The sequence below is a fragment of the Elgaria multicarinata genome, chromosome 18, assembly GCF_023053635.1.
Source record: "Elgaria multicarinata webbii isolate HBS135686 ecotype San Diego chromosome 18, rElgMul1.1.pri, whole genome shotgun sequence".
Classification (NCBI taxonomy): Eukaryota; Metazoa; Chordata; class Lepidosauria; order Squamata; family Anguidae; genus Elgaria; species Elgaria multicarinata.
In genome coordinates, this window is record NC_086188.1 from 14,432,955 (window position 1) to 14,452,187 (window position 19,233).

The window sequence follows — 19,233 nt, forward strand, 5'->3', positions numbered from 1 at the left end:
CTCTGGAGCGTTTAGGGACGTGGGTCACCACCATTAGAGTGGAGGGGGAAAATCTGCGATTTCCCCAGCCTTGGGGAAATTGTGTTTCTTCCCCCCTACCCAGCTACCGTGGGGGTCTTAAAGGCCATTTTAATAGGCCCCATTGGCATGGGGTGAGAAACATGATTTCCCCAAGGCTGGGGAAATTGTGCATCCCCCCCCCCCCACTGCATTAACGGTGGCTGCCATCAACACGGGGTGGCAGTGGCAGGCAAGGACACTGGGTGTGCACAGGTTCTGTGCTCCCTTTGGCAGCCTTGGGGCAAAAATCCGCCAGGCGTGTCCATCAGGGGCCGTGAGGATGCAGGAGTGTCTGCTGCCCTCGTGGGCCCAGGCGGTTTTTCACCCCATCGCTAGGAGAGCTGCTGCCAGTCAGAGGGCACAGTCCTGCTCTTAAGGAACTAGTGGTCTGACTCCGTTTAAGACAGCTTCATCTGTTCAATTTGATGGTGCTCATAAAAGTTCCTGTGAGGCAAGACATAAATCACCCATGTGCAATTTCTGCTTTGGATCCTAGTTTGTAAAAGATGGGCAAAGGATCTCTTAGAAATCCCATGGAAACAAACGTTGAAATAGATTATTGCTGCAGGAAGGCCTCCCCTTTGGCCCTGGAGGATGATGATGATGAGTTAGTACTTGAATAGCACTTTAGATGCTTCGTATATACTTTACAACAACCCTGTAAGGTAGGCCAGTGTTGTTATCCCCATGTTGCAGACACAAGGCTTAGGGCAGGGGTAGGCAACTTGGCGTCCTCCAGATATGTTGGACTGCAACTCCCATAATCCCTGACCATTGGCTATGCTGCCTGGGTCTTATGGGATTTGTCGTCCAAAATTTCTAGAGGGCAGTCTCTCCTGGCTTAGAGTCTGTGGCTTGCATGAATCCAACTAGTGACTTCTGTGCTGAATTGAGGTGATATTACTAGAGTGCAAGAAATTGAGTAAAGACCACTTGATGTCTAGAGGCCAGGATGAGGATTTGCTACAGCAGAAATCTCTGAACGTAGATACGAGAATGTTTTCTGCTCTCTCTCTTCTCCATAGATCAAGGAGGTGCAAGGTATCAGCCCGTAAAATCGGTTTGCAAAAGCTGTGGGAATGGTGCGTTGGGATCGTCCAGATGACGTCACTTCCCTGGAGAGTTGTGATTGGACGCCTTGGGCGACTTGGCCATGGGGAGCTGAAAGGTATGCGGGCCACGTGGCTTTTAACAGGTTGCAAAGCGTAGCAGTAAGGTGCCAGCTAGTACATGTCTTTGTTTCTACTGATTGTATGGAGGTCACCACGAGAGCCTTTTCGGATGAGGGGCAGGATGAAAATGCTTTAAACAAACACAATGAATAAATTAGGGGAAATGAGCCTTAAACATAAGGACTGGGAACTTGAGAATGATGTTAAGGGGACAGTGTGTGAATATAGAGCTGTACAGAGAGGCTTGTTTAACATTTTTGCAGTAAGGTAGGAAACTGCACAGTTACGGCCCCCTCCAGGACTTCTTTTCCCTAAGTGACGGGTTAAATACTGCTGTGGTTTGACTCTTGCTCTCCCGTGGGCCCTGTTTGCATTCTCTCTCTTGCTCTCCCTTTTCCAGACTGGAGCATCCTGCTCGGAGAATGTTCACTGCAGACAATCAGCAAGCAGTTGAAGGAGGTGTGTCGAATGTGTGGCATCTCCTCAGCCGACTCTCCCTCAATTCTCAGTGCCTGTTTGGTTGCTATGGAGCCCCAGGGCTCATTTGTGGTGATGCCAGGTAATTATCCACAGCTGCCTGATGATGCACTTGGTGGGATTTAGCTGCACTAAAGTCCTCTTCGCTATCTTTTTTTTTTGTTTGGATTTGTTTTGAAAGTGACACTTCTCCTGCTTGATATATCTACGCTGGCATGTGTTGAAGTACCGTACCGTATGTTCAGCGCTGTAAAAAGCTGTCGTATGGAGCAGTGGGAGGAGGAGATGACCCCCCCTCCTCCTGTTCTGCAAACCAGAAATATGAAATGTGTTAATCACCGTTTCAATCTGGGTGATAAATAAGGAAAGGTGTGTTACGCACATCTGAGTTTGGCGGTAGGGGGAGTTCAGGTGGAGGTAAAGTTTACAAGTGGCAATAGAGTAAGGGAGCTTGCACCTGTCTTGTGCCCTCCGTCCCCAGCAGCCTAGGCTGCTTCCAGGTCGGCCAGATTCCCTTGTCAGGTGCAACATTTTCGTGACAGCCAAAAATGACGATTAGTATTTTTACGCCACTTTTCAGTCCAGAAAAGGCTGCCCGAGTGCCTTACAAATATTATGCTCGTCTGCTCCACGCAACTGTCACTGCTTGAAAAATCGGTGAAAATATTGCAGGGATTGAACCCACCTCTATGTAAACATTACATCTAAGTATGTGGATATCCAGTGGACCCGCAGGAAGACAAAAGCACCTTCACAATCTCCCTCACCACCACGTGTCGGCCTCAGCCAATACCTGTGTGTGCCTTACATCCATATAATCTTATGTAAACCTCCCAGAGAGCTACAGCTATGGGGCAGTATAGAAATGTAATACATCATCATCATCTAGGTCTGAAGAGAACCCTTAGCAGGGTCTCTGGATGACAGGAACTCCGTAATCATGTCCAGTTGAGCACAATTATAGAGCCCTCTTCAGACACGGGAGCCAGGAACGCTGAGGGCGGAGTTTAAATGCACCTCCTCGTACCCAGTTTAGCCCAACGTGCGAGCAGGCAAATGTCTGCATGGGGCTCCAGTTGTAGCCTTTGCTAAACCATCTAAGTTCTCTGCACTGCAGCTTAATATTTTCCCACAGCATTTCTTATACAAGCATACAAACTGAGACCTAAAGAGACATCATTCTGTGTGTTCAAGGGCCAGCAGATGGGAGCATCTTCCCTCATTTTGATTTTTTTAAAGAGTTTTTTGGGAAAACCTTCTGTAGTGGCAGATTTAGCCATCCTTCGTTTCCTTTACTAGGTTTCAGAGGGGGAGAGGGCATGGATGGGGCTAATTGCACGGAGGAGATGTCTGATGTGGCCGTAACAGTGAGTTGCTGGTTAAGTCCTTCCCTCCTGTGCTCAGATTCCCTCACTGACTTCCTGATTTGGAGAAACCCTAGTCTGCAGTTATGTTTGAGCCAGTAAAGTACACTTGGTTGCTTGCCCTTCCAACCTGAATCGGAAGCCCACGTCAACCTGCACTTTCCAATTCAGGCTTGGAGGGCAAGCCCAAACTGTACTTTGCTGATTTGGATTCAATGGAAAACTATGGTTTGCCTGAACGAAGAAATCACGGAGAGAAACGGAATGCATGAGGAATGGGGAAGGGCCCAAGATTGGACCCAAAGGCCAGACCATACGCCGTCAAGTGTTGGTTACAAGGGACAACGTTACCGGTCACATTAATTTATTTTTAAATTATTTATTACATTTATATCCCGCCTTTGTTCCTCCAAGGAACCCAAAGCGGTATACATAATCTCCCTCCTCTCCATTTTATCCTCACAACAACCACCCTATGAGGTAGGCTGGGCTGAAAGTCTGTGACTGGCCCAAAGTCACTCAGTGAGCTTCCGTGGCCTAGTGGGGACTAGAACCCGGATCTCTCGACTCTCCGTCCGACTCACTAGCCGTTACGCCACATTTACAATTTCCTGTTCCTGCCCAGTTCTGCTCTTGTGTAGTCCTAAGTTAACATGCGTGCCCTCACTTGGCTTCGGATGGTACCTGAGCAGCTCTGCTTTGCTTCTCCCAAAAGATGCTGTCACCATGGGGTCCGTGTTCGGCCGCAGCACTGCCCTTAATTTACAGTCATCCCAGCTGAATACTCCACAGGATGCCTCTTGTACGCACATCTTGGTGTTCCCAACCTCTGCAACAATCCAGGTCGCTCCGGCAAACTATCCAAACGAGGATGGATTCAGCCCCAATAATGGTAAGTCAGTTGCTGAGCTGGAGGTAGGGATGGCTGTATGGTATGTGATCAAGACATGTCTACCCTAACAGTCGCTGGCAAGCCGTGTTGCCTGCATGCCGGAAACATAAGGATATGAGGACGATGACCATGAGAATGAAAGCTCTTTGCCGTTCATTGAGAAATAGTTCCCTGGAGACTCTGAGCTGCCTTTTCTGTTTAGCTTCTCACTTGCCACATGATCACCACGATTGTCTCTCTCCTCAAGTTCACAGGCTAATACACTTGTGGGCTTCTTAGAACAGAAAGCATTGTTTAAGTTTACATATCCTAAACCAGGGGTGTAGAACCTCTGGCCTCAGAGCCAAATCTGGCCTTCTTAGAGTCCCAGAGTCCAGCACTCCATAAGGACTGATCATTTTGAGGGTTTTTTTGCCCCTAGAAAGAAATGCATCAGGCAAATATGCATGGCAGTTTGTAGTTTCTCCGTTTTTCCCCCCATGGATAGCATAAACCTATTCCAATCGTATGCTTAAGCCGAGCCTGATTTGTGGGTTTCTGCAGCGTTTGGAGTCCTGTAGCAGGAGAGGAGCAGAATGAAATGATTCCTAAGAGGGGCAAATAATGCAAACTTCATGTGCAGCCCCATAATATAGCGTTTTTCAGAATTTGGCGGTCTATTTTCAAGCATATATCCGAACATTAAATCTGAATGTTAAATAGCAATATTAATAGTCCATCTTTTTTTCCAAGGAACAATTTTATCCTCATAACCACCCTGATAGCGTCTGGCTTACGGTCAGAAAAAGGGAGAAATGGGTTCTCACAGGATGCAAAATGTTCATTCTCACAAAGCCCGATGCGTTTCAGCCTGTACTTTATTCAGAGGCCTTCCTCAGGGGTTAATAGTACAATAAAATACATTTAAGGTAACACATAATATGAGATGTTTAGGGTTATTAGCTGAGCTGTGTGAGACGCTCCCCTCCTGCTGCATTTGGCGTAAGGCCACCCAGTGAGTTTCATAGCTGGGCAGAGAGTTTAATCTGAGTCTCCCCAGTCCCCGGAGTCTTGCAGCTGCTACACCATACTCCCTCTCCACCTCAGATTTCACACAAATATAATAGAACTAGAAAAGGTCCAACAGAGAGTGACAACAGAATTACTTCGAGTTAAGAGATCATTCTATAGGAGAGCAAGGAAAAAATGGCTATGAAAAAGTGCATCCTGAGGGCCTGCTCCTGGCGGTTCTACATGGATCTATGGTCTGATTGGAGTCCACCAGGGGAAGAGCCTTCAGTGTGGTGGCCCCCTTCCTATGGAATTCCCTGCCTCTGGAGGTCAGGCAGGCACCAACTTTGTATTCCTTTCCGTACCTCCTGGAAATTTTGTTCTAGGAAGCCTTCCCTTAATGACCAGCCCCAGTTTTATTTTCACTTTGTTTCTTTTAAAAACGTATTTTTAATGTGTCTTTTTTCTGTTTTCATTCTATTTGTTCACCGCTTTGAAATTCTTGAATGGGGAGTGGTATATATTGTAAATAAATGAATAAATAAATCACGAACATCATTACAGTTAATTTCCTAAATAAACTAGTTAATTCCACAAAATGTCTCTCCCAATCCTAGTGTATTTCTAAACTAGTTTATTTGTACGAATATTTACTTTACTAAAAAGCAAGACGCGGTATGAAGAAGGCTCCCGCTTTTTCCTTTTTCATTAAAGATTCCAGCTTTGATCTGCTGCTGGAATTTAGTGGGCCTCACAGGGGACGCCTCGCCTTAATACATATATGCCGCTGTCCTTTCACGGAGACCCGAATCCCGCTTGAACACGACACTTACAAATATTTAACCTGCATTAACCTGGCCTTTAGGGCCTCTCATGCTAATTGGAGCCATGTCCAAAGGCTAGTGTTTTCCAAAAAGGTGTTAGATTTAATTTTCTTAACTCTTGTTCTGTGTTTAATAATTAAAAAGCCTCTGAAGCTATTAGCCCTCACATTTGTGCCTCGGAGGCTCTGTGGAGCGTGCTGCATCGTTTTTTTGTTTGCACTGCGAGCATGTAGGAAGAGGAAGCTCAATAAACCAAGTTAAATCACTTGTGGCCACCTTTGGAAGAGGAGGAGGAACGACAGGCTTCTTGGGGGGAAAGGAAATGCTTTAATAAAGGTGGCAGTTGAGGGAGCGGCCCAACGTCCTGCATCCCCTGGGTCCCTGCTTCAAGTCAACAGCAAGCTTGGTTTGGGGCTGCAATGATTCGTTTGTAGTTGAACAGAATCCAGCTTGCACACCTTTTGGCTTTCGCCTCTCTCCTTCACACCCCCCCCCCGCCCAGTTTCAATCAAATCACGTACTGTGGAGTTTATGAACTGTTGCTTTGCACTTAAGTGATTCTGATAGATCAAGCATAAAGCTTCCAAGAAGCATTTTGCCTTTTATAGTAGACTTTTTGATAGAGTTCAGCGGAAACAAGGGGAGGTTGTATTTCATAGGTATGTTCTCCTGCCCCTTCTCCTCCTTCCCAGGGGTCCACAGATTTTAGCAGGCCTTGGTTACTACTCACAATTTGAGATTGCCACCAGCTTTAAGAGGCATCATCATCAAGTCTTCGCAAGTATCTCGGAGGGTCAGTGTAACCCTCAAATTATGTGTGCATCAACTTTTGAGAGCCCCTGCCTGCCTTCCCTCAGCAATTTTGATGGAAGGCTGCAAACAAGGGCAAAAGTGTTCACCAATTCAGAGTGAGGGCAATGCTTTATGTCCTCATTCTGAATTGGCTTTGTAGCATCATTACATGCTGGCTGTGTAAGCCCCGATTGGCTGAGATCTGGTAGCTAGGAATGAGGAGAAACTTTTAAACTACAAAATAGTGCTGACAGAGCAGCTATAGCCCTGATTTAAGCCAGTTAGTGTGTGTGTGTGAGAGAGAGAGAGATCTTTTGGTTGGCCTAATAAAGGTATTACAACAATATGGATTTTTTGGGGGGGGAATTATGGTCAAGTTACCTTTGCTCTTTTTTTGTTAAATTAGTAACTCTTCAACATCTAAAACAATCAGGTAATGATAACTTCTGTTTCAAATGGCCGAACAATAAGAATGTGTGTTTCATATGCAGCAAAAACCTTACATGTAACACAAACGCACTGGCCACAAATGTAAAAACAAGCACTTTTCTGAGACTTGTAAAGTGATGCAATAAAACAAGCTATTAACAGGATGAGCAAACATCCTGATGAACAAATCTTGATGTGTAGATGGAAAAGGCAAGATTCTATTTTTGGTGCTTTCCAACTCTCACCTTGCAAAGTAGCACATTGTAGATTTAAGGTTCAGGTGCCAACTTTGATTCCTTTCAGGCGCGATAGTTTCAAACCTATCCCTAAGGAATCCACTAAAAAATAAATTAGAATCTAAAAAGGTTATCCGCAACCCTCCTCTCTAGCATCCTGATTTTCTTCACGGAATAGAGTCTGAAGCAAGAAAAATAGGTGATCCCTGAAGCACTTGTTGGGAAAAACAGGGAGGGTTGTTGAGCTCTGATGACACTCCCTGGAGTGCTGCGTGAACCATCTTTTGAAAAGGCCCGTTTTTTATTTATTTATTTATTTATTTATTTAAGGATTTTTATGCCGCCATTCAGCCAAAAAAGGCTCTCACAGCGGCTTACAAAAGTATTTCTTGACAGTCCTTGCCCACAGGCTTACAATCTAAAAGACATGACACAAAAGGAAAGGGGATTGGGAAAGAGGAGGAGGAGGGGGAAATGGAAAGCAAACTCAGGCACTACAATCTTAGTTGGAAAGTTCAGCAGTTACAGTTGGTAGCAGGAGGGAGGGGGCTCGCAGCTGGAGCTGGACCCAGGCACGGTGGAGAGGTGCCTGGCTGCTGCTTCCTCCCTCACTGGTGGCCGATTGCCTCAGTTTCTAGGTAGTTCGATTTAGAAGTTGGATTCCACTTGGAGATAAGATCATCAATAGCAATCCCAGTGAAATTGAAGCTTTGTATGCAGACGTGACAGCTTGACAACACTTAGCCTGGAGTAAATTAGTCTTTGGCAGCCTGGTGGGCAACATTACTGATCTCTTCCTTTGCTCTTCCTTCTACTTTGAGATGACATGTTTGACCTTCCATTCCCGGATGACATGGACAATGACATTGGCATTCTAATGACTGGGAATCTCCACTCATCTCCAAATTCCTCCCCCGTCCCTTCGCCCAGCTCCCCTTCCGGGATTGGAGTAGGACCATCCTTCCAGCATAGTCGGGTAAGTACCTTTGACTTCCAGGCCACTCTCGTGCAGTGGATAACGCTCCCAAATCTGTGTGGCATTCCGCAAAATGCTGTAGTTCCAAGCCTTTCTTTTTTCCGTCCCTCTCTCCAAATTCAACGGTAAGGAACTCACTTTAGAACAATCTCCCCTAAACTGGTGCCCTTACAGCTGTGCTGGATTACAATTCCCATCAACCCCAACAAGCATGGCCAGTGGGAGTTGTAGTCCAACCTACCTGGATGTTGTAGTCCAGCACTAGTGTTCCTTTAGGGAAATACTGTATATATCACTGAGGCGAGCAACGCTCATGATTGTTAAACACAGTGGTTCGTTTCCCCCCCAAACCAGACTGAAGTACCTTTGGCATCAGGGAACCACATTAAGGACTTTGTTTTGGAAATGGAATAGATTTAAATCCCTCAGAAGAGTTACTGCAAGAGGAGAGGATTTTTCTGCTTACAATAAAACCACACTTTGGAACGCAAACTCTCCAGGTGCTGGAACGTTATGCAGATTTTGTTTTCTTAGCCCAGGGTGCTGGCAGCTCAGCAGTTAGCTTTACTTAAAGTGGTTTTTAAGAAGCAGGCTCCAGCATCCAACCTTATTTAAAATGTAAATTAATTTTGTTGATTTCAGAAAGGAAAGGTGTTCTTTCTAAGTGAAAAGCTTAGCATAACGTTGAAGTGTTTAGCAGAGTTCCCCACTTGGAGTGTCTGTGGCGCGAGACACTTCATGGGGTTCTTATGTACGTCTGTCATCCTTCACTCGGAAGACTTGCAGCGCCTGCAGGCCGGGCATTCTTAACAGGGCGGCGGCAGCAGCGGCAGCAGGACCTGTAAAGAGTCTGCTTCAAAAAAGAGCATTTTGCTCCATCTTCCCTAAACAAATAGAGGATAATGGGGGCAATAAAGCCGATGGAAAAGTTTTAATACTGCTTTTCTGATTAATACTACATCTGTGAGTTTCACAGGCTCAGTAAGGCAAACATCTGTTTTCTTCTTCTCGTTCAAAGCAAAGTTACTTTATTTTTTAAAAAAACCTTGAACATTATGGATGAACTCCAGTGGTAGGTCAAAGTGGATAGTTTTGTCACAACTGCTTCCTTAAAGGTGGCCCAACGGGTGAATTTCCTTTTGGGGAGCAAATACAAACCTCCCACAATCCTGCTAGTTACTCTGTGGGATACTGTAAGTGAAAATCGGAAGGTGTTGATATTTTTTTAGTGTTATTATTTTATGTAGGGACATTGGCATTCTCCAGTTTCTGGCATGCATATTAATCTAAATATATTGCAATGTGCATAGCAGTTCTTGGGGCACTCTTTGTTTCCTACGTATAGCCTTTTTAGCTGGTCTGTTTCTTGCCAGTCCCTGAACTGTTGGAGGCTTTTCCATTTTACACTCGGACCCTGAAGCCATCGGACAAATCGTTTCTCCAAGCCATAGCAATTCTTGAAGATTGTCCTTAATGTCGTACAGCAATTCTGCAGGGCTTCGGCTTCTACTATAATGAGATGAGTGATCAGGGGGCAACCTGGCAAGGCCTCTCTTAGGCGAATGCCTTTCGGAGCAACTTGTTTAACCATTAACATGAGTCTGGTAATTGAGGTGTAAATTTTGTTCTTACAAAAGCAGCAGCGTGTGATCACTTCCCCCTCGGGTCAAGGGAGGGCAGCCCTTCATCCATGGACCTTGTAATTGATTGCTGCAGAATGCAAGTGATGTTGCTTCCGTGGCCCGCTGTTGAATTTTCAGCCAGGCAAGCTGGTGGACCGCTTCGAAAGCCAGCCCTGACGACTCCGCAAATAAAAGGAAGTCCGCTTTAGCAGGGCACTCTATACGAGCGGGTCCCTCAGATGTTTGCAGCGATTAGACTGCTATCGTTCTCTCTTCAGTCTCACGCAGTTACAGAACTTGGGAGCTCAAGCTGCTTTGTGAAGGCGATTCAGTTAGTGACAAACTGATAACAATTGCAAACACTTACCATCCTCACCTGCTATAGATGTGAAGTGGACTCGATCCACACCAGACGTACTGTCCGTTATAGACGATTTCACTCTTAAGAAAACAAGGGTTTCGTTAAGTCTTTAAGCGCCAAAAGATCCCATGATTTCTTTTGCTCAGTTTCATTTCATTTTTGAAGAATTTCATAAGTAGCTAGTACTAAAAATGCCCCCGTAATCTGGACTTCTGCATGCGGAGATACTACACTCTCCCCTTCGTACTACTCTGTCTGTCTGCAAGGGCCGCTCCTCCATTACCAAATTGCAGCCTGTCTTTGTCCATAAAAGCATATCTGAGTATATAAATATGTAGCTTAAAGAACAGAAGAGCTGATCAGACTAAACGCCTTACCTAGTCCAGTAATCAGTCCCACAGTGTCCTGCCAGATACCTGAGGGAGGCTCAGTAGCAGGACATGAAAGCAATAGTATTCCCCCCACCCCAGTTGTACCCAGAGACATATTGGTAATATATGGCCTTCCTAACCTAGTAATCATTGATAGCCTTATATTCTGTGAATTTGTCTTTCCCCCTTTAAACACCAAGTTGATGTCCATCACTACATCTTATGGCAGTGAATTCTGTAGCTTAACTATGCACCGTATGAAAACGTACTGCCTTTTCTGTCCTGAACCTCCTACCAGTTAGCTTCATCGGGTGATAATGGAAGACCACCTCTCCCTTTTGACCTTCCTCCTCTTTTTCCAGAATTGTGATTGGTCTTTCTGTCCCCCTTGTAATTTAAATAAACAGAAACTGAGGCCATCCAGTCCAATCGGATTCACTAGCTCATTGAAATATAAGCTGAGGGTATGGTAAACTGTCTTAAGAGTTTTCTCTAACTGCCCCGAGTTACCAGAATCGAGGTATCACTCATACCATCAAACCCCTATGCGAGATATGTTACACGTGCATATTCGACATGATAACTGAAATAACCTACACGGGGCGCTTCCAGATGGAGGGTGCCTTAGAAGGCACTGTGCAGCTCTCTTCCAACGGACGTTCTGCGGTAAGCAGAAAAGCTGGGTGAAGCGGAGGGTGAACATCTCTTAACACAGTGTGGGGCCTCCTGAGTTAAGGGAGAATTACTGCAAGAATAAGAGACGTGAGAAGATCTGAGGAGATGGCCAAACCTGGCAGGCGAACCATGCCAGCTTTTATGATAAGCCTCCAGTGGACGGCTCCCGGCCAAACGCCCCCATTGTGTTATCTCTGTGTTAATTGGCTTGCTAACTTGCACGTCCCTCATTTTCTTTCTCCAGAGCCAAGGAGAGCGTCTCCTCTCCCGGGAAGCACCCGAAGAACTGAAGCAGCAGCCTCTGGCCCTGGGCTACTTTGTCTCTACTGCCAAAGCCGAGAACCTTCCCCAGTGGTTCTGGGCATCGTGTCCGCAGGCCCAGAACCAGTGTCCCCTCTTCCTGAAGGTTGGTTGAGCATCTCTCCCGCCTCTCCTTTGACAGGGTCTGTCACCTGAATGCCCTCGTTGCCACCCATTTCTAGTACTGCACTTGCCTGTGCCTCTTGCTATCTTGTACGTACCTGTCGCTACCTCCAAGTCCCAGCCAGCTTAGCCAATAGTGAGGGACCGGGGAGTTGTAGGCCAAAACACCTGGAGGGCCACACGTCGCCCACCTCTGCTGCAGAGAGCTTTTCTAAGACTTGTACCCCAAATAGACAGGGAAGGGCAGCACAGCAGCAGCCGTCCACTTGTAGCGCAGTCTTGCGAAAACGTGGACATGCTTTTCATGCAGAGAGTGCCCTCGGTCGATCCCTGACATCTCCAGTTAAAATCCTCTGCCTGGGACTTGAGTCACTACCAATCTGAGTAGGCACCACTGGGATAGATGGATTAAGTCGTGACTCCGTATAATGCCGCTTAATACAGTCCTGTGTCCCGTTACCGAGACCACTTTCAGACCAGCTTCCGGCCTCGGTTTGGCACTGAAATGGCCTTGTTTGCCATGATGGCTGACCTATCCCAGGTGAAGGACAGAGGGGATGCAGTCCTGCTAAGGTGGGAGAGGAACGTTCCAGTGGTTCTGTTCCTAGCTCAGCAGCTATTGCCAGAAGCTGGCTCGAGGGATTGTTTCCAAGCATAATGCAGGGTGCTAGTTCTTTCCCTCCAAGGCCCTAAACAGCTTGGGACTGAAGACCTACCTGCTTTCTCCTTCCTGAGTTGTAGCATCATCCCTCTGAAGTGGGGGATGCAGTGTCCAGAGAAAGACGAGGCGTTTTCTGTTGCAGCACCTGAGCTGTGGCATCTCCCCCCCCGTGGAGGCTCACCTGGTGTCTTTTTGATGCCAGGTGAATATCTTATTATTTACCTGGGTCTTCTAATGTAACTCTTTTTCTACATTAGACTTCTATTTGTTTTTAATATGCTTGCACTGGGTCTCTTTTAAAATGATGAGTGCTTTTAAATTATACGCCCTGCCCATAAGTAGCAAGGTGCATTTCTAGTCTCTGGCTGAAAGAGTCCGCTTTTCCCACTAAGTTGTAGGAAATGTCTTGGGGGTGTTTACCTTTCAGGGGAACGTTTTGAGCAGACTTTGAGAATGCTGTAATTCTGAAAGGGGGGTGGATGCTCTGTAGAGTATAACATAACCCCAATTAGCGAAGGGCCTTTGGTTTGGCTGTTTGCTTATAGACACGGGATCGTCATGAACTGACATAATGCTTGTCTTTCCCCAAATAGGCATCGTTGCATCATCATATCTCTGTGGCACAGACAGATGAGCTCCTGCCTGCCCGGAACTCACAGAGGGTTCCCCACCCCTTGGACTCCAAAACCACATCTGACGTCCTAAGGTAATTGATCTCCCAAGTTTCGCTTGTCCCCCCCCCCCCCCCAAAGCCCTAGGAATTCATGTGTTGGTCTTTGATCAACCTTCCACTCTTGAAAGTCTCTGTTCACCTTGAAAGGCTTTACTCGCACGTTCTACAGCCCTTTGCAGGAGGCTTGTGTGCAAAATATAAAGGAGGGGACCTACTTCTTTTGCCTCTGTTAAACCCAGAGCTACATATTGCTGCAGGAATTCCCTATCTTAGCCACCAGGAAGGCGAGTATGACTGTGATAAGGATTGTCTCTACCAACACATGGTGACCTAGGTGGGTTGCCTGAAATTTCTCTTGCTGATTGGCCGTTTATTTTTAAAGTTAGTGTCTTATTATTGTAGGGCCAGGAGAGGTATTTGCAGGCTCCTAAAGTTTGTGATTCTCTTAGACAGTTTGAGCAATAAAAATGTATTCTTTGATCCCATAATTGTGTTGTCTGACTTGAGAGTAGTTTCAGAGACCACTACCCATATATGTTAATTCTTGAAGCCCAAAGCACTTGGTAAACATTTGCAAAACTATCACTGGGTGCGGCCTGTCCTTTAAAGCCATTGTATTCTCTCTTGATTTGGTGAATCTCAGATGCACCCATTCAAGTTTGACAAACAGGCTAGTCAGATGAAGTAAGAAGCAGTTACTTGTCTCGCTACCATATTTGGCCATACTAAAGTTTTCTCTTGGAGAAAGTAATACAGCATAATAATGCTGAATTACCATGCTGCTTATCTTCAGACAGGGATCATAGAACAGTAGAGTTGGAAAGGTCCTGTAAGGCCATCAAGTCCAACCCTCTGCTCAGTGCTGGAATCCACCCTAAAGCATCCCTGACAGATGGTTGTCCAGCTGCCTCTTGAAGGCCTCTAGTGTGGGAGAGCCCATGACCTCTCCCTAGGTCACTGGTTCCATTGTCATACTGCTCTATTTATTTATTTAATTACATTTATATACCGCCCCACAGCCGAAGCTCTCTGGGCAGTTCACAAAAGCTAAAAACAGTAAACATTAAAAGTATACAAAATTTAAAAACCATCAGAGACATAAAAACAACAGTATAAAAACAGCAGCATCCATTTAAGTTTTTCCTGATGTCCAGCCGGAATCTGGCTTCCTTTAACTTGAGCCCGTTATTCCGTGTCCTAAACGCTGAGATGATCGAGAAGAGATCCTGGCCCTCCTCTGTGTGGCAACCTTTTAAGTCTTTGAAGAGTGCTATCATGTCTCTATCATGTGACTATCAAGACCCCACCTCCGTCTATTGAAAGTAGTGTGAGAAACTTCCTCAAACTTTGGTCTCTGTGAGAAGATAAACGTCTGCTTGGACAGTTAGGAAAGCCCAGGCGATGGGAACAATCCACTCATTCTGACCAAGTTGCCAATCTGATGGCCGTTCATCCTCTCTTGCTGTCTCCTCTTTTCTCCTGCAGGTTTGTTTTGGAACAGTACAACGCCCTGTCGTGGCTCACATGCAATCCCGCAACTCAGGATCGCAGCTCCTGCCTTCCTATCCACTTTGTGGTGCTCACACAGCTATACAACGCCATCATGAACATCCTTTAATAGCTAAGGAGCGCCTGGCTGATCTTCCCCTTCAACTTGAGAAATGTGCCATGGCCTGTAAGAGTTGCAATTCCTCCCTCTCCTCGGACCCAGCCTCCAAGGGCCCAAGAGCAGCGCTGCGTTTCCTTCGGAATCACGGGAGACTTTGTCAGTGTTCGAAGTCTAGCAGGTGGAGCATGTCAGCACTTCTGTCAAATCTGTCAAGTATTTCAGACAGCGGATATATTAAAACCTCAAGGCAGTGTTAATTTGGTGGCTGAACCAAATTCTGGGACAACGGACCATAGAGAAGACGGCGTCTTTGTGTGCCTGTGTGCGTGCGTGCGTGCGCGTGTGCGTCCTTTTTGCTTGAGAGAGGAGTCTCATCCTTTTGAAGCAAAACATCGTAGTGACCAGTTTGAGTCGCCCAAAGCTTATGTTGTTCCTTGAAAACCACAAGATGGACTTGGCTGCAATTCTAGAAGTTTATAAATAGTGGAATTTTCTTTCAATCTGGAATTCCTGTCAAGAGTGGATCGGGATGAATGCATGCATTTGTTACCTGTCCATGTAGATACGAATGGTCTGGAGATACTCTTGAGGGTTTTGTTTTTTGCTTTTAATTTATTTATAGGGGCTATTTATAGGGGGCTATAGAGGACCAGGTACAGTAGGAGACGCAGCTCCATTCCACTGAGAACTATTTATCGACATACCTCTCTCGCTCTGCAGACTTCGAAATGGGGCGAAAACCATGAAAAAAAATCCAAATATCAGTTCACAAGAGCAAGTGAGGAAGAACGTTAGGAATCACCATTTTTGTTGGTGGACGTTTTGGGTTAAGGAACTCTGTTCGTAGCGAGGTTTAAATATGTCGAATGAAAGATGACACAGGAGACCAGGGGGTGGTGTGGGACCCGGACGATAAACACTTTAGAGCCTAAAATTGAAGCAATTGAAAGGAGACGTATTGAGTTAGAGAGGAGTTGGACGAATACGGAAATTATTCCTGAAACCCAAGTCACACCCATAGACCTGGGACAGACTCGCCCTCCGTACATATCAAAACATTGTATATATACTTTTTTGGTTTTGTTTACACCCTTGTCAGTTTCAAATCTGGTGTATTTTTTTTCTGTCTATAGGAAGAAATATTATTTCAAAGAAATAATTTTTAAAAGCGATTTCATTAAATTAGTACTTGAAAGTAAAAACAAACAATAAACGAAACCAAGGTGGAAAAAGCCAACCTGGTTTAATTAAGATGTTTGCCATTTAAAACAAAGCAAAACAAAAGTTTAAAGCAAATGGTATTATTTTTATGACTCCTTAATTCTAGGATTTAAGAGATCTATAGTGTAAACTCCCATGTCTGATGTTTGTTGCGGCAATTGTGCAGGCATGGGCTGCTTCTAAGAAGAGGAATCAAGTAGCAAGGGGATTGGGTCACCGGCCATCCTTGGAGAATAATTTACCATTTTTGAAGTTCTTCCAAAAGTCTGTCTTGTTCTGGTTAAAAAAAATAATAATTAAAAATTTCTATGAATTTAAAGGAATATTTTTCTTGAAATGATGATGTAATGTTTAAATCAAATTTATTATTTAAAAAAAGAAATCCCATGCACGAGGGGGCGTGGCCTGGTCAGAGGACGACCCCGTAAATGGATCACTTTGATCCTCTGCTCCAGGCCACCCTCCTGGGGGAACTTTTGCAATGTACAGGAGGAGAATCAGATATATCGAAACCATTTGTATCTAATGTATACAGTGTAAAATTGATTTTAAAAATATTGCATTACTATTTTTTCTTAATCAGAAAGGAAAATTCTCAAGGCCTTTTGAAGAGCATTAAAAGATGAAGATTGTAAACTTGTATACAAAAAAAAAAAATTAACTTGGTGAGGGAAAACTATATAAAGTTATCTTTTACCACTTTGGGGTTATTTGTTCCCAAGATTCACCTGAACTTTGGATTATAGATGGGTTGACTTTTTTTTAAATGGGCTGTTTCTATCGGGGTTATTTTCTTCCCCAGAGATCTAGTTCTAATGCAAAAATTAAAATACCCCTACCCCACAAATAAGGGAAGGGGGGGTTGTAAGGAGTAGTTTTCATCTGGTGGTGTTTATTTAATTTTTTTTAAGTTAAGAGAAACTGGTAACATATTTATACATTTTTTGTGCAAAATAAATGAATGGCAATAGATTTTAAAAAGAAAAAAAATCTTATGTACTTCAGTGTGAAAATCTGTATAATATTTCCCTTTAAATATGCATTATTTTACTTGTGAGTTTTTTACTGAATTAATCTGAAATGTACAAGCCCTGGATTTCCTACAGAGTGAAAAAGTTATTTTATTTTTTTTAATTTCTAATTTTGGAAATCATGCAGAAATCAGAATTATTGCCGTTTGAGCTAAGGGGGTGGGGTGGGCGGGCGTGTACGCAAGGGATGTCCAGCATGCTTCTATGTATATTTCAGAAACTTTTTTTAATGTAAAAGCTGTACATTTCTTGGGGGAGTTCCGATTTTTTTTTTCCTTGAGCATTTTGCAGTGAGCCTCTTTTATAGCCAACAATTTGAAACAAAAACAAACAAAAAAAGAACTATGTGGAGTTCATTTTAAATCTTACAGTATATCGCTGGTACAATACACTAAAAAAAAAAAGACTTTGATAAAAAGAAGAAACAATAATAATAAAGACCTCCATTTTAAATGTCATTCATATATACCTTGTGGATGAGAGCTATATACTTTTACACACTTTTTTAGATGAATAAATTATTGAATTACTGAAACTTGTGTGGGTTTGCAGCTCAATTCTCTCATGGTGATTTTACCAGCTGCTCTTGAGGCTACCTTGTGTAACCGTATAACTGTGCTGAAAGACAAGGGACAAGGAGATGATGACCCGCATGATCGGGTAATGCGGTGTCTGAAGGTGTCAGGATGCTTGAAGGCACCCAACATTCCGTTCTTTCCATTTGGGCCCAGTGTGAGATGTTTCCTAAACTCAGTCGAAACAAGTTTAAATGTACATCAGCAGAATAAATATCTGGATAAGACAAAAGTAAGATGTTTATGAGCTAAACAGAAACAGGCCTGGCCTGGTGATGCATGGTTTGCAGCTACTTGGATGTATTACTGCACTGGGAACACAGTGATGAGCAGGGGATTTTAGAAATCATATACACCTGAGCCAGGTTGAACCCACTCCGTTATAGCCAATGTTACACTGGGGGGGGGGGAATACAAAAGCAGAAGTAATACAAGCAACACACCTCTACTAATGAAGTCATAAAGGCCATGCAAACAGTAGAAGTTTTGCACTAGTGGAATGAATTTGCCATCCCGAGGCCTTAAGACCTGGATCATTTCCTGCTGGATTGCATGGAATTTGTTTGGTGGTCCAATTCATCCACGTAAGAAGAGCCCTGCTGGATCAGAGCAAAGGCCCATCTAGTCCAGCACTCTGTTCACACAGTGGCCAACCAGCTTACCCACGAGAAACCCACAAATAGGACACGGTGCAACAGCACCCTCCCACCAATGTTCCCCAACAACTAGAGTATACAGGCTTACTGCCTCTGATAGACTTCTCCAGGAATTTTTCCAACCATGATTGAAACCCATCCAAATTCGTGGCCAGTACCACCATCTTGTGGTAGTGAATTCCATAGTTTAACTATGCACTGTGTGAAGAAGTCCTTCCTTTTATCTATCCTGAATCTTCCCCCAATCAGTTTCATGGGATGACCCCATTGGGTTCTAGTATCCACATTCTCCACACCGTGCATAATTTTTGTACACTGTTATGTCTCACCTTAGACTCCTTTTCCCCCAAACTGAACAATCCAGCTGTTGTAACCCCCCCTCATAGAAACATTTTCCTTACATCCCATGCAACTTTGTAAGAAATGACACTACTAGGCATGTTTCAGCCATGCTGGCTGGAGAACAATAGGAGTTGTACAGCACTGAATCTGGAGGGCACCAGGTTGGTGACGGCTGCTGCACAGAATTCAGGCCTTTTTTATTTATGAAAAAATTGTATCTCCAACTTACCAAGCATCCAAGGCACCAATTAAACAGTTCAAACACACATTTCAATCAAACTAAAAACATCCAAGTAAAAAGAGTGACAAGTCATCTTGGGCAAAGGGAAAATACCATTTAAAAACTCTTTAAAAGATTTACCTTTGTAGTTCAGAGCAGGCAGAGGGTTCCTTACGTCTCAAATGCAGTGCAAAGGTCACAGGATTATATTTCCATTCAGCATGGAACAATTCCAACAGGACCCATGAACTAGAAAGCAAGCCGTGCTTTCTAAACGGCAGGGACCCTAGCTCAGTGGAAGAGCACCTATGTGGAGTACCAAGGTCCCATCCTTAGCATCTCTGATTAAATAAAGGATGGGCAGTACCTTTCTCTAGGATCCCATCTGCCTGATGCCCATGACATCAAAGCACCTCTCATAATGCATTCCTGTAGCAGTCCCAGCCTCTTAAACTGTATTTATTTTCGGGTAACGGCAGGGATATGTGCCACTTAAAACCAATACCACAGGGGTCCTCATTCATGACTACAACTGTGATTTATGGCCAAATTTCATCTTATATGCATATGAGCCCATTCAG

General features: G+C 44.5%; 1 protein-coding gene across 1 annotated transcript in view; it reads left to right on the forward strand.

The window, feature by feature from the left end:
* MED13L (mediator complex subunit 13L) overlaps positions 1–17,394 on the forward strand; it is a 188,501-nt gene extending 171,107 nt beyond the window's left edge. Inside the window, exons 25-31 of the mRNA XM_063144236.1 lie at positions 1,086–1,228; positions 1,633–1,791; positions 3,789–3,965; positions 8,058–8,212; positions 11,486–11,647; positions 12,919–13,031; positions 14,484–17,394. Coding sequence (XP_063000306.1) covers positions 1,086–1,228; positions 1,633–1,791; positions 3,789–3,965; positions 8,058–8,212; positions 11,486–11,647; positions 12,919–13,031; positions 14,484–14,616 — 1,042 coding nt within the window. The 3' untranslated portion in view covers positions 14,617–17,394. The remainder of the gene's footprint in view (positions 1–1,085; positions 1,229–1,632; positions 1,792–3,788; positions 3,966–8,057; positions 8,213–11,485; positions 11,648–12,918; positions 13,032–14,483) is intronic.
* The last annotated feature ends 1,839 nt before the right edge of the window (positions 17,395–19,233 follow it).